The 27,925-nt window shown below is 34.8% G+C and overlaps 8 protein-coding genes and 1 long non-coding RNA gene across 14 annotated transcripts in view; 4 read left to right on the forward strand and 5 right to left on the reverse strand.

The window, feature by feature from the left end:
• LOC119639620 (outer dense fiber protein 3-B-like) overlaps window positions 1–472 on the reverse strand; it is a 1,127-nt gene extending 655 nt beyond the window's left edge. Inside the window, exons 1-2 of the mRNA XM_038037107.1 lie at window positions 223–472; window positions 1–154 (exon numbers count right to left, since the gene is read on the reverse strand). The exon at window positions 1–154 is cut by the window's left edge and continues 68 nt beyond it. Of these exons, the coding sequence (XP_037893035.1) occupies window positions 1–154; window positions 223–238 (170 nt within the window). The 5' untranslated portion in view covers window positions 239–472. The remainder of the gene's footprint in view (window positions 155–222) is intronic.
• Window positions 473–2,335: 1,863 nt separating this feature from the next.
• On the forward strand, window positions 2,336–4,449 carry LOC119639473 (outer dense fiber protein 3-like protein 2). The gene is made up of 5 exons (XM_038036874.1): window positions 2,336–2,698; window positions 2,773–2,988; window positions 3,086–3,145; window positions 3,978–4,104; window positions 4,170–4,449. The coding sequence occupies exons 1-5, from the start codon at window positions 2,680–2,682 to the stop codon at window positions 4,432–4,434; spliced, it is 687 nt and encodes a 228-aa protein (XP_037892802.1). The 5' UTR covers window positions 2,336–2,679; the 3' UTR covers window positions 4,435–4,449.
• Window positions 4,450–5,224: 775 nt separating this feature from the next.
• Window positions 5,225–7,078, forward strand: LOC119639386. Its single transcript, XM_038036721.1, has 3 exons — window positions 5,225–5,572; window positions 5,605–5,980; window positions 6,043–7,078. The coding sequence occupies exons 2-3, from the start codon at window positions 5,965–5,967 to the stop codon at window positions 6,339–6,341; spliced, it is 315 nt and encodes a 104-aa protein (XP_037892649.1). The 5' UTR covers window positions 5,225–5,572; window positions 5,605–5,964; the 3' UTR covers window positions 6,342–7,078.
• Window positions 7,079–7,091: 13 nt separating this feature from the next.
• On the reverse strand, window positions 7,092–14,086 carry LOC119639385 (serine/threonine-protein kinase PRP4 homolog). Of its 4 annotated transcripts, XR_005247542.1 has the most exons (11): window positions 13,932–14,086; window positions 13,405–13,839; window positions 11,076–12,165; window positions 10,661–10,993; window positions 10,340–10,572; window positions 10,173–10,281; window positions 9,622–10,054; window positions 9,464–9,567; window positions 8,553–8,812; window positions 7,981–8,157; window positions 7,092–7,892 (listed from the first exon to the last, which is right to left on the reverse strand). XR_005247542.1 is itself a non-coding variant. In XM_038036717.1 (9 exons), the coding sequence occupies exons 1-9, from the start codon at window positions 13,949–13,951 to the stop codon at window positions 8,609–8,611; spliced, it is 2,961 nt and encodes a 986-aa protein (XP_037892645.1). In that variant the 5' UTR covers window positions 13,952–14,086; the 3' UTR covers window positions 8,213–8,608. The 4 variants fall into 4 exon arrangements, 3 of the variants coding, with proteins under 3 accessions (XP_037892645.1, XP_037892646.1, XP_037892647.1); XM_038036717.1 differs by lacking the exons at window positions 7,092–7,892; window positions 7,981–8,157 and having other exon boundaries at window positions 8,213–8,812; XM_038036718.1 differs by lacking the exons at window positions 7,092–7,892; window positions 7,981–8,157 and having other exon boundaries at window positions 8,324–8,812; window positions 13,405–13,824.
• A 689-nt stretch (window positions 14,087–14,775) lies between these two features.
• Window positions 14,776–21,248, forward strand: LOC119639211 (rabankyrin-5). The gene is made up of 6 exons (XM_038036485.1): window positions 14,776–14,874; window positions 14,986–15,725; window positions 18,188–18,322; window positions 18,401–18,495; window positions 18,564–20,852; window positions 21,003–21,248. The coding sequence occupies exons 1-6, from the start codon at window positions 14,871–14,873 to the stop codon at window positions 21,139–21,141; spliced, it is 3,402 nt and encodes a 1,133-aa protein (XP_037892413.1). The 5' UTR covers window positions 14,776–14,870; the 3' UTR covers window positions 21,142–21,248.
• LOC119639212 lies at window positions 15,708–17,667 on the reverse strand. The gene is made up of 3 exons (XM_038036486.1): window positions 16,367–17,667; window positions 16,066–16,310; window positions 15,708–16,010 (listed from the first exon to the last, which is right to left on the reverse strand). The coding sequence occupies exons 1-3, from the start codon at window positions 16,419–16,421 to the stop codon at window positions 15,804–15,806; spliced, it is 507 nt and encodes a 168-aa protein (XP_037892414.1). The 5' UTR covers window positions 16,422–17,667; the 3' UTR covers window positions 15,708–15,803.
• On the reverse strand, window positions 20,859–22,188 carry LOC119639213. Its single transcript, XR_005247541.1, has 3 exons — window positions 22,020–22,188; window positions 21,263–21,673; window positions 20,859–21,057 (listed from the first exon to the last, which is right to left on the reverse strand). It is a non-coding gene; the product is annotated as an uncharacterized LOC119639213 (long non-coding RNA).
• Window positions 22,189–23,166: 978 nt separating this feature from the next.
• LOC119639518 (U6 snRNA-associated Sm-like protein LSm5) lies at window positions 23,167–24,321 on the reverse strand. Of its 2 annotated transcripts, XM_038036951.1 has the most exons (4): window positions 24,190–24,321; window positions 23,881–23,933; window positions 23,617–23,813; window positions 23,167–23,545 (listed from the first exon to the last, which is right to left on the reverse strand). In XM_038036951.1, the coding sequence occupies exons 2-4, from the start codon at window positions 23,927–23,929 to the stop codon at window positions 23,507–23,509; spliced, it is 285 nt and encodes a 94-aa protein (XP_037892879.1). In that variant the 5' UTR covers window positions 23,930–23,933; window positions 24,190–24,321; the 3' UTR covers window positions 23,167–23,506. The 2 variants fall into 2 exon arrangements, with proteins under 2 accessions (XP_037892879.1, XP_037892878.1); XM_038036950.1 differs by lacking the exon at window positions 24,190–24,321 and having other exon boundaries at window positions 23,881–24,047.
• A 1,047-nt stretch (window positions 24,322–25,368) lies between these two features.
• Window positions 25,369–27,925, forward strand: part of LOC119639598 (ubiquitin-conjugating enzyme E2 G1) — a 4,586-nt gene continuing 2,029 nt past the window's right edge. Inside the window, exon 1 of one of the 2 annotated variants that reach the window (XM_038037077.1) lies at window positions 25,369–25,625. In XM_038037077.1, coding sequence (XP_037893005.1) covers window positions 25,580–25,625 — 46 coding nt within the window. In that variant the 5' untranslated portion in view covers window positions 25,369–25,579. Of the gene's footprint in view, window positions 25,626–27,330; window positions 27,674–27,925 lie in introns of those variants that run through there. The other variant, XM_038037076.1, reaches the window with a different exon arrangement.

Here is a 27,925-nt window from a genome sequence, read left to right on the forward strand (position 1 = left end):
GTCTGATTTTGAACGTTAAAGCTAGGTCCGGGTGTGTAATTTTTGTTCTTCTGTTCGAATCTAGCCCCAAATGAATATTGCGGCATACGGATTTTACGAACATCATGTTTATCGTAGCCAATTGTAGTCGGCAAAGAGTAAGTTGGACCCGGACCTACAACACAAACAATAACGAAAAGTTTTTCATTTATTTCATTATAAGTATAGGATCGCCACTTCTACCTATGGATCCAGCCATCACGCTATTGCTAATTTATAGAAATTATTGTATTTAAAAAAATGTTAAGAAAAAGTCCTTAAATAAACGTATTTATGTTTAAGAGGGAAAGAGCAATTTAAAAATAAAACTATTACAATAGAAAAACAAATAAGAAATAAAAAAATATTATGCTAGAAAAAGTCTGATTAGTTTCGCATACATATACTGCTTTTTTTTTTGAAAATAGAATCAAACTTAATTTTTCCGAACAAGGTGATAAGTGAAATTTTTTAACCTTGATATCGGGACTGCTCATTATAAAGAGTGGTTAGCATGTTAGCAACTGAACACATTAGATGCTTATTGTTAGCCATTTTACGATCGAAAATTTTCCCCCAAATTAAAATTTGGTAAGCTGTAGATCTAAGCTGTGAAGCTGTTTTAAGATTTAATAGAAGATTAAAATTAAGAAGCTTTTTTTTCCAAACTTACAATGCTAATACTGTGACGTTAACGCTGATGCCTTCAAAAATACAATGTTAAAATAAGAAGTCTTCTGCCGGCATTGTATTTTACAATGCCAGTGATGATGTACCCCATCAAGCTTATCAATGCGTATACTCATTCCGAGCGAACTTCGAATGATTCAAAGCGATACGCCAATTTATCCAAACTATTGGGTAATCCGTCGTACACGATTTCTAAAAGAAAAAGAAGCCAAAGCCACAGGACTAGAACATGTGTCCCTATACCAACGCGAAGGCATTTTACAATTACAACACTGATTGTTCTTCGAATGGCTAAAAAACCTGCGGCAAGTCGATCCAGAAAATGCAATGGCGATTGTCTATGACTCCTTATTATCCGATCGAAATTTATTGTTGCGAGTTTTCAGACACTCTAAATGTTGGATGGTTTTGCTATTATATGGCATATGTAATTACCGATCAACATATGCTAAGATGTTAACATGGTACCATATTTGAGAAAAGAGTGAGGATTCTCAAGAGCAACGTTTGCCACCGGCTACTAAGAAGGCTACATACCAGAAAAAGGGTACTAGGAGAGTCACGCTGAAGCTTTGCAGAGTAACACACGCCGTCAAGAGTATGACAGTACTCAGAAACTATCACAGCAATGCTCAGTACCAACAACAAAACCATTATCACATAAAATTGGTGCCTGGGATATATCAATAATGGAGTTTTGAGCCAGAAAATGGTGTATTCTATGCTCAAATGGTTCCTACCGGGGGCAAACATGGCTATTATGCCATTGATGGTGACAATGGGACTTCAAATTTCATAAAAGTGGTTTTTTAACATTGGCTTTTACTCAGGTCCCCATACGCATACGGATATACGCATTTTTGCTACTCTTCATCGCTCTCCTTCTGGTGAACCGACCACAAAAAGCCGTCTTCGTAATAGGTGCACAAATGTCGATGGTCCTTCAGCCGATGATTATTAATCATTTTACGCTTATCAGCTCACTAATACGTTAAAACGCAACTCTGGCGAGCCAGGAGTCATTACTTGGAAGCCAGATCGTAAGATTCCTGATACAAGTAAGGATAGACTAGTAATGCGTGAAGTTCTCGAGGCCTCTTATTATCGTTAAAATAAAACCGATGGTACCCGTTCTATAAAATGATTGATTTTTGATTTGTTTAGTAGGAACAGAGGCTTGGCTAGTGTTAACAAAAATATTATGATCTCATTCTTTCTGTCTATCTTCTACCTATGAATGGAGTAGTAGCAAGACCTGAACAAGTAAAAACGTTAAATATTCAACATCACTTCGCTTAATACAGTTATTTATAACGCCTTGTGTTGATAGTCTACACCGTTTATAATACGGGTTAAATTAAGCGTATCTAGAAGGGTTTAAAGTAGACACACACACCTTTTGTAATACCTATCGATTTAGAATGATTTTCAGAATCTATCGAAATATGGTATGTTGTTATGTTTAACCTATAGGTCGCAATGCTTGAGATCTCGATTTCGAAATATTCGGCGTGCTGACGTGACGGCCCAATGGTGAACTTTATTAATAACTAATTTTCAAAATAAATCATTACATGGGAAGTGGTCGAAGAAATAGTCACATCCTAAACATTTTCAATAGCGTGCACGCTGGTCGTATTTATTGAAAGCGATATAATTGATGATTAGTTCTTATCAACGGAAACTTACTTCTATTGATTTGCGTGGTAATTGAAAAGGTCTTGAAAAAGCAATTGAATAATTTCTATGGAGAGCTGCTTTTCTCACTCCACATCATAGACAATAAAAACAATGCATAATCGAATTCTATTTGATTGAAATAAATATTAAAGACTTTGTTCTTTTTTAATCAAACATTTGAAACAAATTTTTCAAAATCAAAATTCTCCGAATGTCTGTGGCCTTTAATTTTTGACGAAAAATTTCATCTAAATTCTAAATTCTCTTTAAAATCTAATTCTGCAATAAAAAATGGCAAAAGAGACACCAGGTGACTAAGGGAGATTTATAAAGGGAGCAAAGCAAAAAAAATTGAAATCTTTATTCATTCACATTTCCAATTAGGTCCCGCTAGTTTGTATGGTTTACCGCCAACGGTAGGCTATGAAAATCATGATGTGCGCAAGCAACGTTTACCTAAATATTCATTTGGTGTTAAAACGGATCAAAAAATTCTTGATGTGGGACCTGGACCTGCCAGATACAATGTGGAGAAACTAGTTCGTTATGGTGTTAGCAGAGCAAATCATTTTACAATAGCGCCAAAAACTAAGATAATCGGTAATTTATAGGCGGTGTTGTCCTTTCTACATATTTCATAGGAGGCTAAAATGAAAAAAATTTTTTCTTTTTTTTCCTTTCTTTTTTTTTTTAACAGACAAAGTGAAAAGTCCAGGGCCGCAAGCTTACGCAGTTCACAAATTTCCCATATTCAAAGGTAAGTAAATTAAAAAAAAGTAAAGAAGAAGTAAAGTATTACATGAAATCATACATTTATTGGCCATTTCCTGCTAGAGGAATTATTTTCTGTTAACAGATTGGTCATTTTTTATTAAGAGGCCAATCTGTTAAAAAATAATCAATGTAAGGTAAACAACTAAACAAAAGATAAATCGTTTCCCTTTTCGCCTTGTTGCTCTCTAAGGAGAATTTACTGCCTACCTCTACATGAGATACCACCAAGACAAGACAAAAAACCCACGAACAATTGATTAATTAAATAATTTTTGAACTTGGCTTAAAGACTTCACTGAAAAAACGAATCAAAAATGTAGCTTACATCCAACTTAGAACGTCTACAATTTCACAATATAGGAAGGGAAATGGATATGTACATTATACATATATATGTATAAATGTATATTTAAAATGATAAGCCCACATGCAGCTTTTATTAATTGCTTCTTATCAACGGAAACTTACTACTATTGGCTTGCGCGGCAAATAAAAAAATCTAGGGAATGCAATCGAATATCAATGGAGAGATACTTTATTGAGATATGATTTGCAAAGTTGCGTGCTATCTTATATGTAGGTTGGGTAGGTTTAGCAGTTGAGTTGAGTCCAGTGTAATACGGGGTTAGAGTTTTCAAAAAGGATGACGGGTTCGCGGCGTAAAATTTGCATCGTCTAAATTCAAATAGATTCGTGCAGGTGTACTTTCGTTCTATACATTACAAGTTATTCATGCGTTCACAGTTTCCGTTAAATAAGTTGAATGAGTTGCTATAGATTAAACTAATCCTTATTTTAATTGTTCAATTTCAAAGGATCGAGGGCACCGGCTTATTCAATGGGTAAAGTGAATACATTTGAATTTAAAAAATGTGCTCCTGGACCAAACAAGTATGGCATTAAAGATAACTTTATACGACAAAGAGCTCCGGCTTACACACTGTAAGTAGAAGTAATAATAATTTTGCTTTCATTCAAATTATTAATCAAATTATAAAATGATGCAGAGGTGTCAAAAAATATTTACCTGAATTAGTGCGTTCGCCTGGCCCGGCTGGTTATCCGGCTGCTAGCTTAAATAAAGTGAAACCTCAAAGTCCCAAATATACTTTAACACCAAATAACAAATTCATCCGCAAATTGTACGGGCCGGGTTCGAATTATTACAACCGGATGAATTATAAACCCGGAAAACGAGCGCCTATATATTCATTTGGTATACGTCATCATTCCAAAACCCGTCCTATGATCGTTCCATGTGATAATATCTGATTGCAGCAATTTAGTTTTTTCACATACGTATTTTTGGATTAAGAAAACATAAAAAAAAAAAAAGAACAAAAAAATCTGAAATAAAGTGTAAAATTTTTCCCCATTTGACGAGTTTGATATTTCCATATAGGGTAGGGTAATAAAAAACCACTTAGCACTGAGACTAAAGTAAATCCCTCGCTCAACAGGTCAGCACGGTCTGGATATTTACGGCGTTAATCTTACCGCATTTTAAATATTCAGGATGTGGTAATTTGTGCTTTTCTAACAGCAATAGTAAGTACATGCACAGTAAAAATTAGGAAGAAGAATTCTAATAAAAATATATTGGCAATATATATATATAAATATATAGAAAGATAATGGTGATTATTTAAAAAAAGGGCGAATTTATTTATAAAAAAATGTGAACGTAGCAAAAACAAAAACAGCCAAGCACAGAAAAATCGAGAGTTTAAAAATTTTGCGTACGCGCTTAAATGTGATTGGTTAAGCAAACATGACCAAAAACTTCACACAGCGCGAATATACCCACGCATAAGTCTATTCAAAACGTTATGCATACAAATTTCAGTAAATGTTCTCTTTTCACCTCTTTTCTCTCTCTCTTACGGTTTTTAAATGCGTTTGTTTTTATCGGATGCCTTGTGGTAATAATTTTGCTGCGCAAGTGTTGTTAACGAAAAGTCTTTTCCTTTATATATAATGCTTTTGCGTGAACTCAGCTCTGAGCAAATATTTGTATACAACTATAAGCAATATTACTCAATATAATTAATTAATATATATGTGAGTAGATCTGAAAAATCCGACTGTTCTTGATAGTACATTTCTTACTAGGAAGCACTTTGCAATATACATATTATAACACACTTATAGGATATAGGATAGTATGCGTGCCAGCTTGTATCCGCCGCGAGCATAGCAACACTGTGACGAAGCAGCTAGACGGATGGCAGTTTTAAAACCCCGCAGCACGTCACAAATGTGTTGCGGCGGCTAAAGAAAATTTTTTGCACCCATGGAGCGCGAGAAATTAAATTTAATAAACTGAAACTACGAGTAATAATCGGGCCGCGAGCCACCACTCTGATTTGCGTCGTTAATGCAAAAATCGTAAATACCTCTCAAAGTTCCGGTAATAATAAATAATAATAAATAAATACGCAGGTCCATGACTTTTTCATATAAATTTCTTGAAAAACCCTGCGTAATACGCCGGCTAAGAAGACGCGTTACAAAGTTTTAAACCAACATGTGGTTTTTGCATCAGTTAAAAAAGCGAGCGTGTGAACAGTTACATTTACGTGCAAAACTTACTATGAACTATAATTAAATTGTATCGATTTATTTTCATGCCGAGTATGCTTTCCGTCTCGCTACTCTTTTCAAAATTTGTTAGATTCTATCCAGTATGCATTGATGTGAAAATCAAGTCAGTGAAAATAAAAAAATATTTTATTTGTATATAGCAAAATTAAAAGTTTGATTATAATCGGAGCTATAACTTTCTAAACTTGGAGATAAGCAATGGCTGAGCCCTTGAGTAAAACATATAGAATGCATTTTGAACAACATTTGATAATGTGTAGTGTCTTTTATATTTAGGTTCAGAGGTCAAAGCAAAGCGCAACCGAAGCAGTAATTATTCAATTATTGTACCTCCCAGCGATAAGCCCCGCTCTCCTGGACCAGCTGGCTATGGCCCAAGCAATATTTCTTTGATAAGACGGAGCAGCCCTCAATTCAGCATGTCATCGCGATTTGGTCCACGTTGGAATAAATCATGGGTGCCAGCTTCGAACCATTACAATTGCATGAATTATCAACCTGGAAAGAAAGCTCCTTCTTACTCATTTGGACAACGAATTTCAACACGTTCCCCCCCTCTAATCATTCCTGATTAAATTCAATGTCTATGTAATATTTAAAGTTATCAATAAAAGAGAGAAAACCGCGTTAGTTAAAACCCAAGGTATAAGTTAACACGAATTCATCACGCGCGCAAGTTGCAATTGTATTGCTACGGCTTTCTCTCCGTCTTCCGTACACCACTTTCACACGCAATAAGCAAGGAGTATACGAAATTAATTATCTTGAATTTAAATTCAAGTGTTTGCCACTGTCTAAGACTAAGGAAAGTCCACATTTGGGAAAGATCGGCGAAAACCAAAGGGGCTTTGTGGAAGCTATAGAAAACTGGTTAAAAGTAATTCATGAATGTAGGATTCAGTGTAGGTGTAGCAAACATGATAGAGTGCTGAAGAACGCTCCTTAGCTTAGGCTTTAAGCACTGACCGCCGAGTTTCAAGTGGAACGCTATTGCATTTATGAATAGATTAATTTGTAGATGAGGCCATGGTAATCAATTAGACTTTGAAAATATAACAAAATCACTCTATGCATGTTGCGTACAGTCCTTGTTCTATTTACCCTGTTCCTTCGCTAAATTTAACACCTAATTAGGCAATTGTCCCGCTTTCCCGACATATTTAGCAAAAAAATTCTACTTTGTTACCAATAAATTCGCATATTATCCAGCTTGACCAGTTCTTGCATGACGAATATATGCGTCATGATACGCCCATTCGTCCTTGTCGGAATGTGCATTTGCTGTAATCTTGTATTTAAGGAAGTGTTTTTGTCAAGTCATTTCATGACAACCTAGTTTCATGTTACACATGCTCTGTGCGTGTATATCGCTGAGGAGGTTGACACAGTTAAGTGATTAAATAATTTATTTGAAGTTTGCTCTACTGGATTTACGATCGGGCTAATCGACGAAGCTATCACGAGAGATCGATTCTTTACCTAATTGCGATTGCGGATACTTTTCCTCCAGTAGCATAAAACTTACTACATATAATGTGAATGCGATTCTCGTAAATATTTGAGATCGATGTCCGCTCCGAGGCGTTTGCGATGAATACAAAAACCATACATTATTAAAAATGAAAGACAAAACTCCTTTAAATATATTATTATTCGTACGCTTTGAAAAAATTTTTTTAGAAAGAAAGAAAGAGATGTAAATAAATAAACTTGATCGGTAAATTATAATGGAGTGACGATTGCATTTTTAAACGCAACCACATTTTAACGACTTGCAAAGCCAATGGAAATTTTCGCCCTCTAGCTAGCTATATAAGGAAGTCTAGATAGTATCATGCGACAGAAAGAAATATTTTGTTGAATAAATAAACAAATTTGAAATAATTACTCTACCTAGAAACGCTTGATTTTGCATTCGGATTCTTACATAGCGGAAAACTCGCTTGAACAGGTTCCTCGTACATCTCCACCTGACATGAAAAATAAAAACAATATCAGTACATAGCAGCGATATGATGAAACAGTCGTAACTTACGTATATCAAGAACACATATTAAAAAAACAACAAAAAACAATTTCACTTTTACCAATAACCAACCACCTTACAAAAACAGCGCAATATAATTCTGAAATTTAAAAAAAAAAAAAAGAAGAAAATAACCATTTATTTAGTTAGGTTATGAAAATCAGAAGAAAATGTTTTTGTTCACTAACAATATCTATACAAAACGAATGACGTTAATTTCAGTATGCGAAACTGTTAAGGCAAGAAAAAGAGGGAAATGTTTTTTTTTTCCAAATTATTACCCGAGCGAGCCTTCAGGATTAATTGCTCGAAAAAACTTCTTTTACGCCTAGGTTGGACGATCGCTAAACCCATTTCATATTTCTCTGAAAAAGTAAAGGAATCAATAAAAATCACTACTTAATCAAATTTCATATAAAATTATTTTTAAAATATTGCAAACTTTTTGCCCTCAGCAGACATGTGTTTTTTTCGCAATATGAGTGAGTGTTAAGGAAACAATATGTACGTGAACCTGAGTTAAACCGCTTTTCAATTTTTATTCTTGCAAATTCCACTTATTTATTCTTTGTCGACATAGTTGTTATTTGTTCTTTTAGGCATATTGCAAAAATCCACAAATATTACTTTTGTAAAGGATTCAATTACACGGTGGCACATCTAATATAAACATATATTTTCGGCATGATCATAAGACAGCATGTTTTAGCAAGCAGTCTAAATCAATTACAAGTGAAATAATTAAAAGTAAAAAATTTACATTTAATATGTTTAGGCTGAGCTGAACAGCGTTTTTCCCATTTCATCACTGAGGCATTACATTTTCTCCTGTATAAAGGGATGCGTTAGCGCCTGATTCAATGAGATACGTTTTGACGGATCTAAGGCGAAGATGTTGTCGAGTAAATCCTTCAGCTGGGTAACTTTACGATGTTGGTCATCCGGCAAATTTTGATCGGCTATCAATTCTTGCTGTAAGTTTCGCATTGGTTTTATGACAGACATAACAACGACTTTCTCCTAGCAACAAAAGAGAAATTAATGATAAAATTAAATTACCTTTGATTTTAATAAAGTAACATATAATAAACCAGCGAAGGCAGCTAATAAAATATATTAATTATTTTGTAGTTTCTCGGGATCTATTGAGCTTTCTTGCTTTATTTAAGACCAGCTTAAGTGGCTTTTACGTTTTCATCCGCTAAAAATGCGAATATGAAAATTTAAAACTCCGCTTATCAATCCAACCAATATCCAGTTATAATCGAATCTCTCATTGCCGGAATTCAAAAGCAAATTGTTACTGGATAAAAACTATCTTTACTTTTTGACTAAACAGTGAATTAACACGTCCGAGTAAAATTTGGAAAATTTGAAATATATCCTTATATTATTATAAAGATAGCAGTTAAAATACAAATGATTTTCAAAGTTTTCGAACTTTAGACGGGATTAAAGAGCAAATTTGAAGGATAAAGGGAAGAACAAGTTTTTAAATTTTGCAAAAGTTTGAGGTTGATAAGTAATACGGTTGATAGCGGCCGTCTTCGCCTTCATATGACCACACAGCCAGTGCTAATTGTATAGAAGGCCTTGTCTTTTAATTTTTGTATAACCATACATTTATATGAATGCGGGGATGTTTGCTCAAATAAGAAAAGAGACACTTACCCTCTCGGTAACTTTGTCAATTTCGTGATATAAAAAGTTGCAACTCTGATCAAAATGTTGATCTCTAAATTGACCTTTACGAACGATGCGATTTGGAATTTTACCTAAAACATGCAAAATAATTACAAAACAATAGTATCAGAAAACGTATAACATACCTTTCAAATCCATAAAGAACTTTAACATTTGGTTATTGCTTTTTCCGCTAAATAATATTTTGCCAGTATACAATTCATATATTGTGCAACCAGCCGACCACATATCTATACCATAGTCGTAAGGTATACCCAAAATAATTTCAGGCGCACGATAAAATCTAGATATTAAGTAAGGAGTAATTTCGTTGTCATTTATGGTTGAAGCAGAACCAAAATCGCACAATTTCAAGATCAAATTACTCTCATTAACTAAAATGTTGTCGGGTTTGATGTCGGCATGGAGAATGCCCGTTTTCTTAAGAAGTTTTAATGCCAAAAACAATTGTTGCGTATAACTACGCACGGCTTTAATGTGAAGGCCTACATTTTTCCCGTACTTCTTTAAGACTTCACGTAGATTCATAGACAGAGGCTCGAAAACCATGCATAGATGCTGCAAAGACAGTAATCTTATTATTCAATTTGAACTTGGTGTTCCGTTCAATTTTATGAAAAAATATTATAGCTACTATTATAATATACATAGCTAAAAAAAAAAAAAAAACCTCCACCTGTTTGTGAAAAAAATGACGATACAGGCGAAGACAATGAAACCGATCGTCAGGATCAGCATCGTTTAATTTCTTCAGAATTTCCAATTCACGTAGACCAGTTTTGTGCCTGCGAAAAGCAATTAATCAAAACTCTCATTGAGACAAGTTAAGAGTGGTAAACTTACATGATTTCATTATTACGTATAATCTTCACGGCCACGTTGGCATTACCTCTAGCTTGATCGCGAGCACGCACCACGTTACTAAATACACCTTGCCCAGTGTAACCCGAAACCACATAGCGATTATCCAAAACTTCCCCAATACGAACTCTATAGTAACCTTCGGCATCGTCCCAGTTGTCGGTGAGAGCAGGATTTTCCACAAGCTGTTTGTTTTGCACAATTGTGTTCGGAGACTGAATGAAAAAACAAAATAAAAACACCTTAGACAAGTGAACATATATTTAAAGGGAAGAGTTTGAAAGTTACAGGCCAACCACTCACATCGAAATTGGAATCAACATCTTGGTCAGCAAACATATCCCATTCAGCACGTTTCTCTTTATTATTGGTAGTGATTGCGTTTCCTTTTCCATTTTTCTGATATTGCTGACGCTGTTGTTGTTCTTTGGGATCTCCCATAGAAATAACATCCTCCGCATGATTCCGATATGAAGTCGAAGAAGATGCAGGTGAACAACTGTGTGATTGTCGACAACCATTATCGTTTCTATCTTGAGAAAGTCTATAGTCTTCCTTTATATCTTTAACAGCTGAGCCTTGCTCTTGAAAATCACTGTAAGAAGGTGTAGTTTTATTGTTACTTGCACCCAGTTTCTAAAAATAGGAGGTCGTATTAGGAAATTCTCTGTGTACATTGTATACTTTCAAATGTTTATATATATATTTATGTACTAACTTTCAAGAGCTCTTCACGTTGTTTCCTCCTCATTTCAATTATTTTTTCCTCGTCATCGTCATCTTCATTAATGTCAATATCCATGTTGGTGTCTTCATCACTTGTGGATTCATTTTGTTGCGCATTTTGCCCTTCACTCAGAGAGCCACGATAATGATCACGTTCACGTTCACTTCGGTTTCCCCGATCCCGATTTTTGCCGATACGAGTGCGTTCTCTCTCTCGATCGCGTTCACGTTCCCGTTTTTGATCCGATTCCGCCTTACTCCGACTATGGGAACGTTCACGCATCCACCTTTCATGTTCTCTATTTAAGTCTCGAACGCGTTCTCGTTCTCTTACACGTTGGGTACCTCGGTCCTGCTGCCGCGGTCGTTCTTCACGGCCTTTTCGGTCCCGTTCTCGACTGTTTTTCCGCTCCCTCTGCTTGTCTCTATTAATTTCTTGCCTCAAATCTTCTTTTTGTCGATTTTGATCATATTTTTCACGATGCCGCTGGCGACTACGATCATCTTCAGAATTACCATGACGCCTTCGATTGGACGAATCAAGATTTTCTGTTCTAATCGGGGATCGAGTGCGACTTCGATTTCGCGCCGTTCCATGTCCATGCCGTTCTGTACATGAGCTACGATGATGACTATCGGAATCCTGTCGATCTGTTAGTCTATCTACATATAACGGTGATGTCTCACGAGCTGTTCTCTTCTCGCCACTTTCGTCCATTTGCCTTACCTTGATAGTGTTCTGCTGTCTGTCAAATCGTTCCGGTGTGCAACGATCACCGCTAGAATCATCCAATAATATAACATCGGATTCATTATCTTTAGAAATTCTATTTAAATTATGTTTACTATTTGCAGTGGTGGTATGTTCGTTACGCTTGCTGTATTTGTTGCTTACACTACTTTCAGTACATTTCACAGGTAGAGTATGTTCCATTTCACGCTGCGAACGACTGTCATCACCTTCAGTGTCAGACATGTAAGCACCTAATCGAGCTTGAAGAAGAGCTTTCTGTTTCATTAATTCCTCCAAGTTGAGATCATCCTCTATAATAGCTAAATCGGGACTAGCTACATCAGCCGGCCTGAAAAGCGAAAATAATACAAAAGCTAGCGGCAGGTGTAGGTAATACAAATGAATATCATTTACATAGAAAAACTAAGCTTTCTTACAATAGTCTACTCACATCGCTTCTGAATTTTGGATAACCACCACTTAGACATCATTTTTTATTGATTATTGGACTACTGTTATACATTTGGACGAAAATGTTGAGTATGAACAAAAATTTGTCAAAATTTGCCATTAATGAAAGATATATATCGCTTGCGAAAATTAACTAATGTGACATTAAAGGTGACTTATTTTAATGTTATCTACCCACACGATATACGTGTGCTTCTTATTAGGCCGAAAAACAAACGTTTCCAGCTCATGAGATAGCATTAGTGTCCAAGCTTCCTTACTTTTACGGCATGTTGATTAATAACATGGCTGTAAGTCGGAGTAAGGAAATTACTGTAAAAGGGATCGAGCCTAGTGCAGTTATGGGCGATCGGTGGTAGAGGTTTATGATAGAAAAATATGCGAGTGGTTTGATAAAGATGCGAAATTAGCTTGTTTTGCTAATTGTGCGTGCGAGCGATCGAAACCACATTTGGAGTTATACAACATATAACGTTTTTAATATATATATTTAGCAGCATTGGCGAACACTGATCAATGTCTGACATTTTCAAAATTATTGATGAAAAAAAATTTAAAGAGAAAGTTTGGTAATACAAGCAACCATGCCATACACTATCAAACTTACCAAAAAGCAAAATACGAAGTGCGTATTAATAAGTTTAAAATCGGCAAATATCGTTGAAGAAAGCAAAGCAGAATAGCAACGATTTAATGTTTAATGGCAAACTTCCTTCCCAACTGTAATGGTGGGCTGATAATTGCCACATAAGATACGTGCAGAGATACATGATTACAGATCATTCAAGATGATAAAAAACAATGCATGCTGAAATTGAATGTATAATAAACTCAATTTCCAAATTACAAACCTTCGAAATTCCCACCATTTTTCTCTTTACGTATGTGTTACCTATCATTTTTGTAATGTAAAGCCCTTCGGTGGTGGATACCCGATATTCATATTGAAAATATTTCTGTCACCTCAAATTATAGCAATATTGAAACTCAAGGCATATGTATTGCTACTTCCCCCATTAATATTATATTAAGAATAGCCAAACATATTTCAGAAATATTTTAAATTAAAAAAAACTTTCTGAAAGTCACTGATTAGTGATAGTAATATAAAACTTACGCATCACTTTCGCTGCTCGACGAGACCACCTCCATAATTGGTAATATTTTATTTTGTATAGTTTTTGTAATTTCCTCTACTAGGCTGCAGGGCTCTGTCTGAATGTTAGGTTTAGATGTATGAAATTTGTTTGTTTTTGCATTGTGTTCCAAATTCAATGCGCTACTATTATCGTTTTTCACTTTCGCCATTATTTCCGTAAATTTATCATTTAAAGCGCCACTTCGCTTTTTAGGGTGAGTCGCGTCCGTATCAACGAAAGAGGAGCATGTTGAATGACGATGGCTTCTTTTTGTTTTCTTATGTTTTTTATGTGAGCAATCATTTTTGCTAGATTTCTTATGTTTTTTATGTTTCTTCGATTTTTTATGACGAGAAGTGACTGCATATTTGCGGCGCTTATTTGCGGTTTCATCATTGCTAGAGTTATAAGCTCTGTAAATTAATCCATATTTCATTCATATTTCAATACTTTTTATTTTCAAAGGCGATGTAACCTCAAAAAGTATTAATCAAATAATACTTACTCGTTTCCATTATTGGGCATTGCGAATACCAACAAATTACTTGGACTTTAAACTTTATGTATTTCCCTTATTTTCAAGACTTAAATATTTATTTTAATATTCTTTAAAATCACAAATTCTCGAAGAGACACCTTTTTGCCATCATATACAGAGTTGAAAAATTTCGGAACTTTTATAACTCTAAGCTCTCATATGTATGAAGCAGTTTAATTAAAGCTGGGAGTTGCCAAATGTTAGAATATTAACATTCTTTATTATACGTTTTACAGCAATTAATTTATAAAGTTTTTAACTAGCTACAGCTTTCTTTTATTTTCGTAAAACTTCTACGGTTTTTTTCATTTCCATACAACTGGGTAATCTTTGCTCCCGCACCTATTCTCTATAATTTTAATTTAACAAAATGCAAACGATAGGTAATATCTCAGTAAGTATAACAAGATGCATGAGAAAATTAAATAAATTTAATTGATTTGAGAAGTGAAAAGGGGAATTCTAAAGTTTTAATCGTTTATAAACAATATCGATAATTAATTAAAATGTTATTAGTTTAGCGTTATTGGTTCAGAAAGTTGAGGTTTGACGAAAATATGAGTGAAGAACAAGGAGATGAGTAAAGAAGTCACTACAAACAGAGAGACTACGACCAAAAATTGCTTTTTGATTTACAAATTTTGTCCGGTTACTTGAACACGACGAGATTGCTTGATAACAAAATGCATATAACCAGAAGAAGAAGAAGATATAATGCAGTATATTGCACTGCTTATTATTTCAAGAACACAGTTGCAGGCGAGTGCTCCGTCTAATAACATTGTAAAAAAGATGTGGAAACATATTAAGGAACAAGTGAATAAAAGAGAAAGCAAAAATTAACAATTGTAGCTATTTTAATTCTTAATTATTTGTTAGAATTTTGATATTTTAGTTAAGTTCGTTATGGGTAAGAAAGAGTGAATCGCTTTAAATTAGACTTGAATATCGCTATTAGTTGCACAAATTCGAAAAACGAAATCTTTTTTTAATTAATGGGTGGTTTTTTTGTTGTATTCAGATACATCCGATGCTGCCGCAAAAAAGAAACTTGAGAAGCATTTGCTATTGCTCAAGGAAGAGTACACTAAACTACAAAGGAATTATGCGGATTTAGAACGGAAATATAGCAGGGCGGTAGCTTCGACAGACAACGATGCCCTGGGAGAGTGCAGCAGTTTTGTGTCCCGCTTAGCCATTACAGTAGCATCCTTATATGGACGCTCTATTTATTCGGATATCACAATAAAAATGAAAAGTAAATTAATGCCAGCTCACAAATTTGTGTTACATGCACGGTCAGAGGAATGGCGAGAGGAAATTCTGGTTGGGGCTAATGAACTTGATTGGAGCGATATGGAAGAGGATATTGCTTTGGCGTTGCTTCGGTGGATATATACAGATCTTGTGGACCTTCAAAACGACCATTTGGCTTTGAACCTATTGCGGGCGGCACATTTATTTCGTCTGCCTGGACTTTTGGGGTTGTGTGAACGTTCCTTAATATCCTCGGTAGGCGTGCGATCTTGTGTTCGCTTTTACTGCGTTGCTGAGGAAGTAGGTGCCGCCAGTTTATTAGAGTATTGCTCGGGTTTAATTTCGACACATTGGGATGATTTGACGCCACAAGACTTTGAACATATGTCCGGACCTTTGCTATTTAAAATGTTGAAGAGTAAAACAAAATATCCATTGCATGCTGCCGTACGTTTACAGCGGGAAGATGTTGTATTTTTGTGTTTAGTGGAAAATGACGCAAAGGTAAGAAATCAAAGTGGAAATATGCATGCAAGCCGAATCCAAATATCGCTACAACCTTATAAAATATTTTATTTTATTTCAATTGTTTATTAGTAGAAGTATGGACAATGTCGTAAGTTGGCATAACGGTATTATCAGTCGTTTCGCTGAATTACATAAATCGCTCCCGCAATAGCAAAGGGTTTTTACAGAAGCCGCCAAAACATTTTCATTTATTAACCTGCATTCTTCTACATAAACATCCTTCACGGAATCTTCCTTGTGCCAATTTCCATTTCGAAACACCTGAAAAAGTCGTAAAAACGAATAAACGAAATTTTTGAATTAATCAAGCATATACCAATGTAGACGATTTTTGCGGAGCACACCCGCGCGTAATTGTGTTTTGTTCTAAGCCGTACTGCAAATACATGGTGGAAATTGTCTTCATGCACATTGTAGAGTATGGACACTCTACAATGAATTTTGATGAACTATCAAATTTCGAACAAGCTGGCGTTATATTCGGCAAATTTTCTTCTTCGTTTGCAAACGAAACTTCTTCGGTTACTAAACATTTAAAGCATCTTATGGCATAGGCTTGATCTGCAAATGCACGATTCAAAATATACTCAAACATCAGTTTAGTATTAGATACGAACCGCTGATAATCACTGAATACAACGCAACTATAGATATGATTATTTTAGTCAACATTGAAATTTTTCTTTTACTAGAATTTGAATCCAATTGAAATGTTTAACATACTACACTAAATGATTTTCGAGAAATGAGCGAATTCTTTGTTTTACTAGTGGCAATACATTTATGCTTATAAGAATATTATATATATATATATACATATGTTGAATATGAATATATATATATATATATATGTATATATATGAAAATAATTATCACAAAAAGACAAAGCTACAATCGTGTATTTAGGAATGTAATGACGCACAATCCTCATTTTTCTTATCCAGTTCGGGCGAATATGCGTAAGAGGGAGAAAGAGGAAATACACACTACCGCATTATGTGTAACTTTAAGTAATAAACTGCGGTTGCTATCCCGCAGCATACACACATTACATGCATACATATAAGCGGCTATTTTAAAGAGAAATTGTTGAAAATTTTTGAAAAGTCAGGAACTACTTCACCAAAACCGAGACTCTAATGCATAGCATTCTTTAAAGAATTTGAAATGTATGTATATGTGTACAGTAGAGATATCACAAATTCTTCGACGATGTAACACTCGCTTCGTTCGCCAGCCAACTATAGTTTTACATACTTTTACGCAATTTTCGAATTAACTACAAGCTTAACGCTAAAAAGGAACATGAAACTTTCAATACATATATCTGTTTGCATGTACTGTTCTTTTCTGATAGTGACTGTAAAATCTACAGTTAAGAATTTTTTTCTTCACTCAAGCATTTGCTAATCTACTTGTGTTTTCAAGTTAGAGCAAACAAAAATTGAGGGCTTTGATCGTCGATTTTCTATCTCGAAGAATTAATAAGAGAAAACGTTTGGGCGAAGCCAAGGAAGTGAATATGTTGTTGCTGTATACAAAGGTCAGAAATTCGCTAGAACTGTGTCAAGCTATAATACATTGAATTTTTTTTTCCTGAATTTTTGGAAATCAAGCGAAAATTCCTTTTCTTCGCGAAAAGAAAAGAAAAAATGTTATCAATAGGAAAGCGCCTATGCAATCAGTTGAACGGCTATTATAACGTCGATGAAGAGAAACGAAATTATTCATAAATTTTGCACACATTCGCTGTGAAGAAAGCGTCATGAAATGTTTGTTGCCCATGTATGGATGCACGGTACGTTGGAACAACTTTAATAAGACAATCCTGAATAATTTTTGAGAATACAGGCAAATTTTAAAACCCATCTGAAATGGATAGGACATAGTTTGTCACATCTGTCACATAAGCCTTCTCCATGGGTTTTAATTCTCTTGACTCGACTGACTCTGTCTTTCGCATATATTCTGCTTATGTACCCTTCCTTTACAAGCTACTTACCAGCACTTCACTTCATCCCGATATTTTGTGTTAATCTCTTTTTCCACTAAATGTTCTTGTCCTGTCGCCAGCTGCGTCATGAATGCGTGTCTGGTTTTATCATTTTTGGAATTTGATTTCATAGAAAATCGGCTAATTTTCATGCAAAGTCGTTTCATCAAATTTGGAATTTTCGTAACAATACACACATAATGTAGGATCAAAATCTCTTGTGGATTTTAATTTGAAGTTTACTTTCATCTTAGGCACATTTCTACAGAGTTTTAGTTAACGCATCATTCTGGTAAAGATTTGGGCTGTATTTTGGATCGCTATCTCGTACGGATTGCGCAAGCAAAACGGGAAATGAATTAATGATTCATTGCCATAACGAAAAGCTATATTTCATGACACACATATACAAACAAAAATATCGCTTATTTATTACTCGATCTAGCTCCCAGAATTGGTGAACGCGGTATCGGACCAGGGTGTGTTGCCTTTGCAGATGGCATTGGTGGCTAGGAATGTGCCAATTGCACAAACACTTGTGACGAATGGCCACGCAAATGTAAACGCCTATGATGCTCAGGTATTTACAATCATGACATTTTAATATTGTTGCATATCTATTTGTTCCTAAAGGCAGCAATGATTTTGTCCTCAATAGGGTTATACACCTCTTATCGACGCCGTCAAGAGAGGCGATAAATTCTCAGCTGATTTTCTGCTGGAACGGCAATGTCAGTTGGATTTAATGTCGAGGTGGGGGACGAAAAAAATTGTACAAAAATTGATTGTTAGTTTAAAATTAACAAATATTTCTTTATTAGACAAACGGCAGATACAGTTTTACACATCATCTGTGCTTATGATCCTAGCGAAACAAACAGTGAAACATACTCCAGCATGGTTGAAGTGGGTAAAAGAATAGTTGAGCTGAAACCGGACGTGAATGTTCAGAATCATTTAGGTGAGACAGCGCTGCACCTTGCGATTCAATCAAGCAACGACGCCATGGTGGATTTGCTTTTGTCCGTTCCAAATATTGATATAAATCTGCGAACGCACGACGAAAAATGTGCATTGGAACTCAGTTTGAGACGTAGTAATCTAGAATTAGCTGCGAAACTTATAGACTTGGGTGCACGCCCGAATCCCCTTAAATCTCATAGTCACGACAATCTCCTGCAAGTTTTAGCTAATGAAGATCTCGAAGATTCTGCAGTATTTTTGGCTGACTTCTCCAATCTTAATCATGTTAATAGCAGTGGATTAACAGCGCTTCACATTGCGGCACATCGTAATCAAGCAAAATTGGCTCAAAAATTATTAAGTATCGGTGCATCCCCTAACATACAATCGAGCATTGCGGATTTGAAATCGCCGCTGCACTTGTCAGTGAAGTCCAATGCAATCGAGGTAATAGAAGTGTTTGCGAAACAGGTTTCAGACCATGTGGATGGCAATCATGAAATTCCTAACTTCAATTGCAAGGATGCAAACGGCGATTCACCATTGAGTCTGAGTTTAACTTTAGGTAAAACGAACTTAGTGCCTATATTAATAAAGGGTGGAGCTGATGTAAATGCTCGCAATGGTCAAGATATGACATTGCTGCATCAGGCCATCCTTAATAATAATTCGGAGACGGCTGTATTCTTACTGCAACAAGGTGCAGACATGAACGCGTTAACTGGGGAGCAAGAATCACCGTTACAATTGGCTATTCACTCTCATATGCCTGAGGTTGTCAACGCATTATGTACGCGCGGGGTTGCATTAAGCGCACCGAATAATAGGGGCGATCCGCCACTTTGGACTGCGCTCGAATTGGAATACGAGGATGTGGCTCAAGTGTTAGTGCGACATGGTGTAGATACGGATTGTTGGGGGCCGGGTCCTGAAGGATGTCAACAAACGCTACTACATCGTGCCATCGACGAAAATAAAGAGTTGTCCGCCATATTTCTGATACGTAGTCAATGTGATCTGGATTCACCACGGCAACCGGGGCCGAATGGGGAAGGTGGCGAAGAATCACAAGACAAGGCGTCACCGTTGCATTTGTGCTGTCAGTGGGGGTTGACAAAAGTCTTACAGACATTGATTGGGCACGGAGCGAATGTAAACTCTTTAGATGCCGAGAATAAAACTCCTTTGCATGTAGCTATAGAAAACCGACATGAGGAAATCATATCGATGCTGCTTTGTCATCCGAATATCGATTTGAAATTACGCGATAAGGCCGGAAACACTCCATTTGCGGCTGCACTTGCTATGCGCAATCATAGAGCTGCTCAACGTATCTTAGAACGTTTGCCAAACGCGGCCGAGCAAATGGACTCAAGAGGGCGAAACTTTTTGCATTTAGCCATCATGAAGGATGACCTAGAGAGTGTGTTGTTTTTGCTTGCTATCCAAGTGGATGTGAATTCCCGAGTACACGATGCCAATCAATCGACTCCACTCCATTTAGCAGCAACATCTAAAAACGAAATGATTACACGCAATTTAATTCTGGCAGACGCACGTATCAATGAGCGAGATGCTGTTCAAAAAACACCCTTGCATATTGCTGCCGAACGTGGCAATCTATCTGCCGTATCTGCTCTCTTGCAGAACAAAGCGGATTATGACGCGGTCGACGGTGAAGGCAATAATGCTTTGCATATCGCCGTACGTGGCGGCCACTTATCCATTGTCCGCGAACTGCTAACTGAATCCAGTATTAATGCTGAGGCGGCAAATTTAAAAGGCCGGAACCCTTTGCATGAGCTATGTCGTGTCGTAGAAGACAGCACTGCAGCGGCTATCTGCGAATTGTTCATCGAATCAATGCCTAAGTATCCATTAAATGCACCCGATATGGACGGAAATACTCCTTTATTATTAGCATTTATGCGAGGGCAAGCCCCAATCTGCAAGGTTTTGGTAAAGAACGGTGCGTGCCTTGGCACCGAAAATCGGGAGGGCATCAGTATTTTCAACTTCAAATTAGCAACCGACCAGTTGCTACATAAGCTACTCGATCAATTGCCACAAGAATCGCCATGGTCTGAATCGGATTTATGCCAAGAATGTAATGCGAAATTTTCATTGACAATGCGTAAACACCATTGGTAAGCAAAATTCAAAGGTAACAGAAAATCTTCTAAATCTATATATGCAGAGCATATCGATGATTTTTTGTTGTATTGCAGCAAAATCGAATATTCTTTGAAAATTATTTTCTCTAAATGCTCTTTTATTATTATATTTATGAATTATAGTCGCCACTGTGGTCGGGTTGTTTGCTCAAAATGTTCAAATAGTGATGTACCAATCCTTAAATTTGGTATGAACAAACCGGTGCGTGTGTGTGGAATATGTTTTTATGTGTTACAAGGCGGTAACGAGAACATTCATTAGGACCAAAAAAAATATAAGAAAATATAAATAATAATAAAAATATACTTTTAGGAAATTAACGCTCAAATTTATCAGTTCTCTGTGCATTCTATTCTATTCTATTCTATTCTATTCTATTTACCTTGACATGTTAATATTTTATCTTCCAAAACATTTTTATTCCTTTGTGCATTTTAGAAAATTTTGTTATGTACATAGACATTATTTCCCTGAATATGCATTTCTATTCCAGAATTACTATTATTGAGTCCCAAGTGTTAATTATTTTTAAGAAAAACAATGAAATTTAATACGAATAAAATACATGGATAATAAATTTTTTCCACCGGATTGCTTTTACAAATAAAAGTCTTACGAAAACTGACGCCTTCCACGCCGCATTTCCATCAGCGTCTCTGTCTTCTATCCAAGCAATTCGTTAAGTCGCTCGTTATTGTTCGAAAAAAACCGTAGCTTGGAACCCCAGTTTCCACGAGAAGCGATCGTGATTCCACTTACGATTGGGAACCAACTTGGTAGGAAAAATGATACACTATGTAAAGAAAAATAAATTAGAACATAATTACTTCGTACATTATGTGGTTATAAAGGAAAATTAGATGTGCTACTATATAAATGAATTGAATTGAACAGTCGTAAGAAGAGTTTCGAAAAATTTGTAAATTATGAATTCATAATTCAAATTACTTTAGTTTTGTATAAAAATTTGTAAAACAGAAAACAAATGAATTCAAAAATACTCGCAAAACTGTACAAATATTATTTGTGAGATAATCAGCACAGGATCCCATTGAGTGGCACATCTAATGTTAGCTTTTTTCTTCCTAAACATGAACAACACATCAATTTTTTATTTGTACAAGTTAATTAATATTTACCGTTTTGCCACAATCCTAAAATAGAGTCGTTTGCCATGTTGTTCTCAAAATTTCTTGAGATCACCATCATGTTAATAATTTCGCCCTTTGTCTGCTTGTTTTAATCAATAAATCCGAAAACATTCTTCAAATTACATTTTTTACTTGTTTTTAACAATTACGTTTATTCAATTAAAAAATCAACAGCTGATTATGGTATTGCGCAACCAAATGGCTGTGCTTTCATATTGAAAATGAACTTACACGCAACCAAATTGTTTACGTATTGAAAATAAACTTACACGCAACCAAATGGTTGCGCAGTAACAGCGAACACAACTTTGCACACTACCGATGCTGTTAACGAATAATACTAAATTAGTGTTAAGTGTTAAGAATTAGTTTAATAATCCTTAACACTAATTTTAACACAATGTTGGGTTTATGCTAATCCCACAATTTTGTTTTTATTACGAAAAGTGCCAGCTTTCATTATTAAGTCTTTTTACCCAACAGTTTTTTATTTTAAATGCTGACTAAGCCAATTACGCTTGTGAAAACAGTGGCTTTTTGAAACACTAAATAAATAAACAATATTTTTTTTTGGCAAAATTTTCTTTACATCTGTTTGTCAAATATTAATAACAGAGTTGTCTTTGGCAAAATTCCTTCGATGTCAGCCTATTTCATAAGTGAAAAAATCTGTTAAGGCACATTTATTGCAAAAAGGAAAATGAAAATTGCCGCCGGCAGTTATAATGCAAAAAAGTTGAATTGCTTTAAATCGAGCCACACCAAACCCAAGTGCGTAAAATTAATCAAAAATTCCAAAATGCAATTAAAGACTTCAAAAATTTTATTTTCTTATAAAAAAATGTATTAATCTCTACTTTTTATTTTATAGCTTACTCTCTCTCAGGTGCTCGAGAAATTTATACATGCAACAGCATGTAAACAAAACAGACTCAATTTTCCTCAATTGTAAATAAATATAGAACTTACTCTCATATGCTCGACAAATATAGACTAAAACGACTGGTGTTTTTAAAGTAAGAAGCGTCAAAGCAGATTGTTAGATTGTTAGATAGCGTCTAAGCGATTTTTTGGTTACAGACTATTACTTTTAAAGCTTAGCGGCTTCTTCTCGTTCTCATTTTTGGCGCTTGGAAATGCATTTGGGTTCGATTACCTTTGCGGGTAGACAAGCGAGCGCAAAAAATATTTTGTATTTTAAGTCGTGCAGGTTGTTGTAATATTTATTCCTGAGTGTTGTAAACAGAAACGGCACTGTTTGATGAAATAAAAATTCAAGTTCTTTAAGGCCACACGAAAATTGTGTGTATTCTTCAAATTTTTCTTTGACAATTCCATTATAACAAAAAAGGAATTTTCCATCTAACAAAATGAAATATCCAAAGTTGCCTTCAATTGTTCGGTTACAGTTTACATTATTTTACTTTATTATATCGGTTGCTTCAAGGTAATAGTTCTGGATGATAATAGGGAAGTTAGTCTGGTATATCTCCTGGCATATCTCCTGGCACTAGCTGCAATATAATTTATTTATAATTATTGGTATCTATGCTTTACAAAGAATTAATAAGCAATATGTACGCACCATTGTTATGTTGTTTCCATTCAATAAAATTTGATCTAATTTGGTTATACGTCGGCCCTCTGGAGTATTTTCGTATTCAGTCACATCATCGAGAAGCATATTAACAAAATCATCAAATCCTAATAAAGTGCCTACCATCTCTTTATCATTTTTCATAATGATATGAATTCTTGAGCCAATACATTTATCCACCAATTCTAAAATCACAGAACCGGGCAAAACTGACAAATCATCATATTACATATATCGATACTTTTTACATACCTAAAGGCAATAATGTACAAACATTCGTAGGAGGAGGAACAGCGGTCATTTTTCTGTTTTTTTATAAATATTATTTTTATTTTTTAAAATATAAAAAAGCTTTATTAATTTGGTGAAGGTAAACAAAAAAGTTTGATTGAGATTGTGCTGTTTTTGGTTGTTTGCTTTTGTTCTTTTACTTCTTTTTGTGAATATCTTTGCTTTGAGAGATTTTGGAGGTTTTTTAAGAAAAAGCGGCCGGGTTAACAGAAAGCGAATATATCATTGGGAGATGCCAGATCGTGATAAAACATATTAAGAATAACATACCAAAATTTGGAGGGCTGACACAATGCAGCCTCCCTTGCATTCCAACGCCTGGGAGATACTTTTAATTTGTAAATTTTACAAATTTATATATTATGTAAATATTATATGTGTACATATATATATATTTATAAACTAAATTTATCTCCCGTTTTATGGAAAATTTATAATTTAAATGTCTTCCCTAGAGCGAGGAATAATAAAAGAAGTTTTGTTGTCTCATTCAATTATTTCTCCTTTCGGGATGGCTCTTGCAGTTTATCGACTTTTTACTATATTTCGATCAATTTAAAACGTGATTTTCAGTTAAGCAATTCTTTCTCTTTATTTAGTAGGTGTGCCGACCTTTACGTTCTTTCTTTTAAAATCATTTTCTTCATTTTTTAGCTTAATAATCAATTAAAATTTTGATTTTCTTGTAACATTAATTTTTTTCATTATTTTTTTTTTTTCTTTTATCTATTATTAATTACATGTATATATTGATTTCTTTATTTTTGTTCCTAAAACCATATGTGTTTGTTTACATCTGCCTGTAATACAATATTACCATGGTAGCGTGGCTTTTTATTCCGAAAGCGCAATGAGGCTTCATTGTGTCAACCGCTAGAAGGGTATTTAGACATTTGCGTCGAAGTACATGAAATATTTTAAATAAAGTTTTTCCTTTGTTTAATAATGATAGCATTGAGATATGCATTTGCATTTGGTTTGCCTACATAATATTTTACTCCCTAGTGCTTTTTACTATAAGTTTATTATTATTATTAAGTTCTAAAGTACGACGACTGTCTGTTTTATTAAAAATTCTATCGTATGAGATTTGAAAGCCGGCATAGTCGGCCACTCAAACGGATTAAAAATTTTATAATAAAAATTTACGGGAAAATTTATTCATCTATTGCATCCACACCAAAATTCAAATTACGTGCATATATAATGCTCGTAAAAACTTGGAAGACGTTAGCTGTTTTTAAAACAAGATACTCACAGGAAGGATTTATAAATTGGACATGAAATACTTTAAAAGGTAAGACTAAAGTTATGTCTTGAGGTGTAAAAAGTTGCCAAACTTTTCGGCTGCGCACGTGTATATCGGCTTTTATTTCTTTTTCAGTATCTTATTGGAACTTCCAACGCAATCTAACAGAGTTGTATTAGCATTGAAGGCAAAAGAGTTTTGACAACATATTTGCTAAATTTTCTGCAAAGAAATTCACATAGACAGCAGCAGCTAATCGTTGAAATATTTGATCTCTGCGGCAATTAAGAAGTTTAATTTGGCCTGAGATCGAATTTGGGTTCAAATATATTCCCTGGAAAAAGAGTGAGGAGAAGGAAAGTAAATCGGCGTATCCAAATTGGTTTGTTTAGTTTATAATTTTCAAAGAAAATGTCGGAACTCCAGTCGTCGCTGCTCTTGAAAAAACAATTGGCTGGTAAGTGCTGTTTGCTGCATTGCTTTAAGTTCAGTTGCCGTGTGTTTTCCGTATCTAACAACTTATGACAGCTGTAAAACCTTGCGGGCTTTCTTTAGGTGCGTTTGGAAGTTTTTTTTCCAAGGCCGGTAAAGGAATCAATGAAATTTTTTTATTCGCTATAAAAAATTTGTGCTGCAAAAATCTGACAGATCAAATCGTTTGAATTTCAATTTTATATCAATGATATTGATATATTCCGTGAAGTTGTTAGTGAAATAATTTTCTCGATAAAGTCGATTCGTTTGCAGCAAGGAGTAATTTTTTTTTGTTATTGTGACTCATTGCTAATGTCTCTAATAAGACATGCAGGGGTAATGACCTTGCTTTCGTACAAAGAAAAACCACAACTATACGTAAAAAAAAAGTGATGCTGCAAAATTTTTTTTGCCATGTTTTTGTCAGATAAAAATGTGCCAAAATAAAAAATTGGTTCATGTTCCGCATTACCATGGAATAAAGGTACAATACTCATTGCTTTTTTGTCTCGGCATACACTTTTTTAAAATGTGTTCTGTTACTTTCGATTAGGAAGGAATATTTTATATCATACCTAGAGAATATAATGGTCTGATTTATTTATTGTATGAATATATAATAATGTATATGGAATATACGTTACATTCGTTTTCCGAATGTTGGGGTGGCTAAAAGTTTGCTTTCACTAGCTTTTATGAAATGTTAGGTTATTGCACAAAAATTACAGTTCTATTCTTTGTTGACTATTACGAACTGACAATGTGAAATCTTATATCAGGGGCGGCATACATCTTTTATGTATCATGCCTACTTTGAAGTGAAATCTCTGCGTATGATGGTAATACTTTTGAAATTTCTCCTCAATACAAGAAGAACGGTGTAACCTATATTATATCTTGTTAAAAAATAGTCGCTCTCGGGCGCTTTTCTTAACGCAGTGAATGTCGAAGAAGCAGAGTTAGTCCAAGGAGAAAAGAATGGGTATTAGTCTCGTCGTTATAAAAAGAATAGCGGTTAGCTCGTAACATTTCAGTAATTGCATTAACTTTGAACTAATTCAGTTATGTTCGTATATTTGTTCACTATTTAAGTCAGTGAAATTTTACTTATTTTTTAATAAACAATTAATAATGAATGTAATTACAATCTTGATTAAGTCAATTATTTCTCTCAACTTCAGTTTGCAGCCTCTACTGAAGGTTTAACGGTGCTTATACGGCCGCATTTTAGTTACCCAAGTCATCTCAATAAGTGAGTATGCTATACTTTGATTTGGATGTTCTTTCCGCCAAAGGCAAAGGTAGCGTCTTGTACTCTTCTCCAACCAACAAGTAAATAATCACAATGTTTTTGGGAGGTTGACGCCAACTTTTCAAAGATTAATACTTTTTAAAAATTGTTTGACTGATGACTCCAATTTTTCGGTATGGTTTAGGTACATTTAGAATTGAAAAAGAAGAAAGAAAAGAAAAATTGAAAACTAAAGGCAACAAATCCGTCTTTGCGTGCAGCTTTCTTTCTATTAAGTCGTTTGCTGGTCGAAATAATTTCCTTATTCATATCTTTAGTAGCTATACGATATCTGTTAAAGCTCGTAAGTTATTGGCAAAATGTCGAATTATTACAAAAATACTGAAAATACCAATTTTTTTTTTTTTAGGTATTTTGCTTTTAATGCCTATGAGTGGGTATCGTAATTGAAATGACGAAGCTAATATACATCTTTATCTTTATCTTTTGGTAAAGTGTAGAAAGAAACGTCAGTGCTTGCCTTGAAATGGAGCATTGGAAATCTTCGACTTATAATGTAGCTTTTTTTCTCCTCATTACATATGCTTGAGAGCCGAGTCTACTGGCGATATAAATATGTCACGAAAACTTTAAATTGTTAAGCCCCTTAAAAGGGATTGTGTCTTGGGGCTCAAGAATATGCAAGAAGCTATTAATTCCTTTCTCCTTGTTAAAGATGGATGGACAGATCAGAGTTTTTAAAAAGAGTTTTCCTGTTGCTTTAAAAGTTGATAACAGCAGTAAGTAAAGATTACAAGCTGTGGTGTTTAACAAATTTTGTTAACTTAGAAAGAGAAGCCAGCAGCTTTATTAAAAGCAGTTAGCTGTTTGAAATTAGTTTGTTGGAAGCACGAAAGATTCCGTATAGGCGTTTATATTATTTATTTATTTTTATTTTAGTAAAGAAAGTAAATATATAAATCATTTTCAAGTCGGTCGCTTAAGAAGTCTCCATCAAATTTGAAACCATTTTTCCTTTTGGGTTTTGAATT

The sequence above is a fragment of the Glossina fuscipes genome, unplaced genomic scaffold, assembly GCF_014805625.2.
Source record: "Glossina fuscipes isolate IAEA_lab_2018 unplaced genomic scaffold, Yale_Gfus_2 112, whole genome shotgun sequence".
Taxonomy (NCBI): Eukaryota; Metazoa; Arthropoda; class Insecta; order Diptera; family Glossinidae; genus Glossina; species Glossina fuscipes.

What these genes read in the sequence shown, in the direction of transcription:
- LOC119639385 (XM_038036717.1), bottom strand. Translation starts at nt 13,951, where the DNA reads ATGCCCAATAATGGAAACGA. An exon ending in ATGTTGATTCCAATTTCGAT is followed by an intron (nt 10,573 to 10,660) that starts GTGAGTGGTTGG and finishes TTTTTCATTCAG; the next exon opens with TCTCCGAACACAATTGTGCA. An exon ending in GTCATTTTTTTCACAAACAG is followed by an intron (nt 10,055 to 10,172) that starts GTGGAGGTTTTT and finishes CTGTCTTTGCAG; the next exon opens with CATCTATGCATGGTTTTCGA.
- LOC119639212 (XM_038036486.1), bottom strand. Translation starts at nt 16,421, where the DNA reads ATGTTGACTAAAATAATCATATCTATAGTTGCGTTGTATTCAGTGATT. An exon ending in GTATTCAGTGATTATCAGCG is followed by an intron (nt 16,311 to 16,366) that starts GTTCGTATCTAA and finishes GTGCATTTGCAG; the next exon opens with ATCAAGCCTATGCCATAAGA. An exon ending in CGCAAAAATCGTCTACATTG is followed by an intron (nt 16,011 to 16,065) that starts GTATATGCTTGA and finishes CGACTTTTTCAG; the next exon opens with GTGTTTCGAAATGGAAATTG.
- LOC119639211 (XM_038036485.1), top strand. An exon ending in CAGTTGGATTTAATGTCGAG is followed by an intron (nt 18,496 to 18,563) that starts GTGGGGGACGAA and finishes TTTCTTTATTAG; the next exon opens with ACAAACGGCAGATACAGTTT. An exon ending in ACAATGCGTAAACACCATTG is followed by an intron (nt 20,853 to 21,002) that starts GTAAGCAAAATT and finishes TATGAATTATAG; the next exon opens with TCGCCACTGTGGTCGGGTTG.
- LOC119639518 (XM_038036951.1), bottom strand. Translation starts at nt 23,929, where the DNA reads ATGACCGCTGTTCCTCCTCCTACGAATGTTTGTACATTATTGCCTTTA. An exon ending in TTGTACATTATTGCCTTTAG is followed by an intron (nt 23,814 to 23,880) that starts GTATGTAAAAAG and finishes CTGTGATTTTAG; the next exon opens with AATTGGTGGATAAATGTATT. An exon ending in ATGGAAACAACATAACAATG is followed by an intron (nt 23,546 to 23,616) that starts GTGCGTACATAT and finishes ATTATATTGCAG; the next exon opens with CTAGTGCCAGGAGATATGCC.
- LOC119639473 (XM_038036874.1), top strand. An exon ending in GCCAAAAACTAAGATAATCG is followed by an intron (nt 2,989 to 3,085) that starts GTAATTTATAGG and finishes TTTTTTTAACAG; the next exon opens with ACAAAGTGAAAAGTCCAGGG. An exon ending in CAAATTTCCCATATTCAAAG is followed by an intron (nt 3,146 to 3,977) that starts GTAAGTAAATTA and finishes TCAATTTCAAAG; the next exon opens with GATCGAGGGCACCGGCTTAT.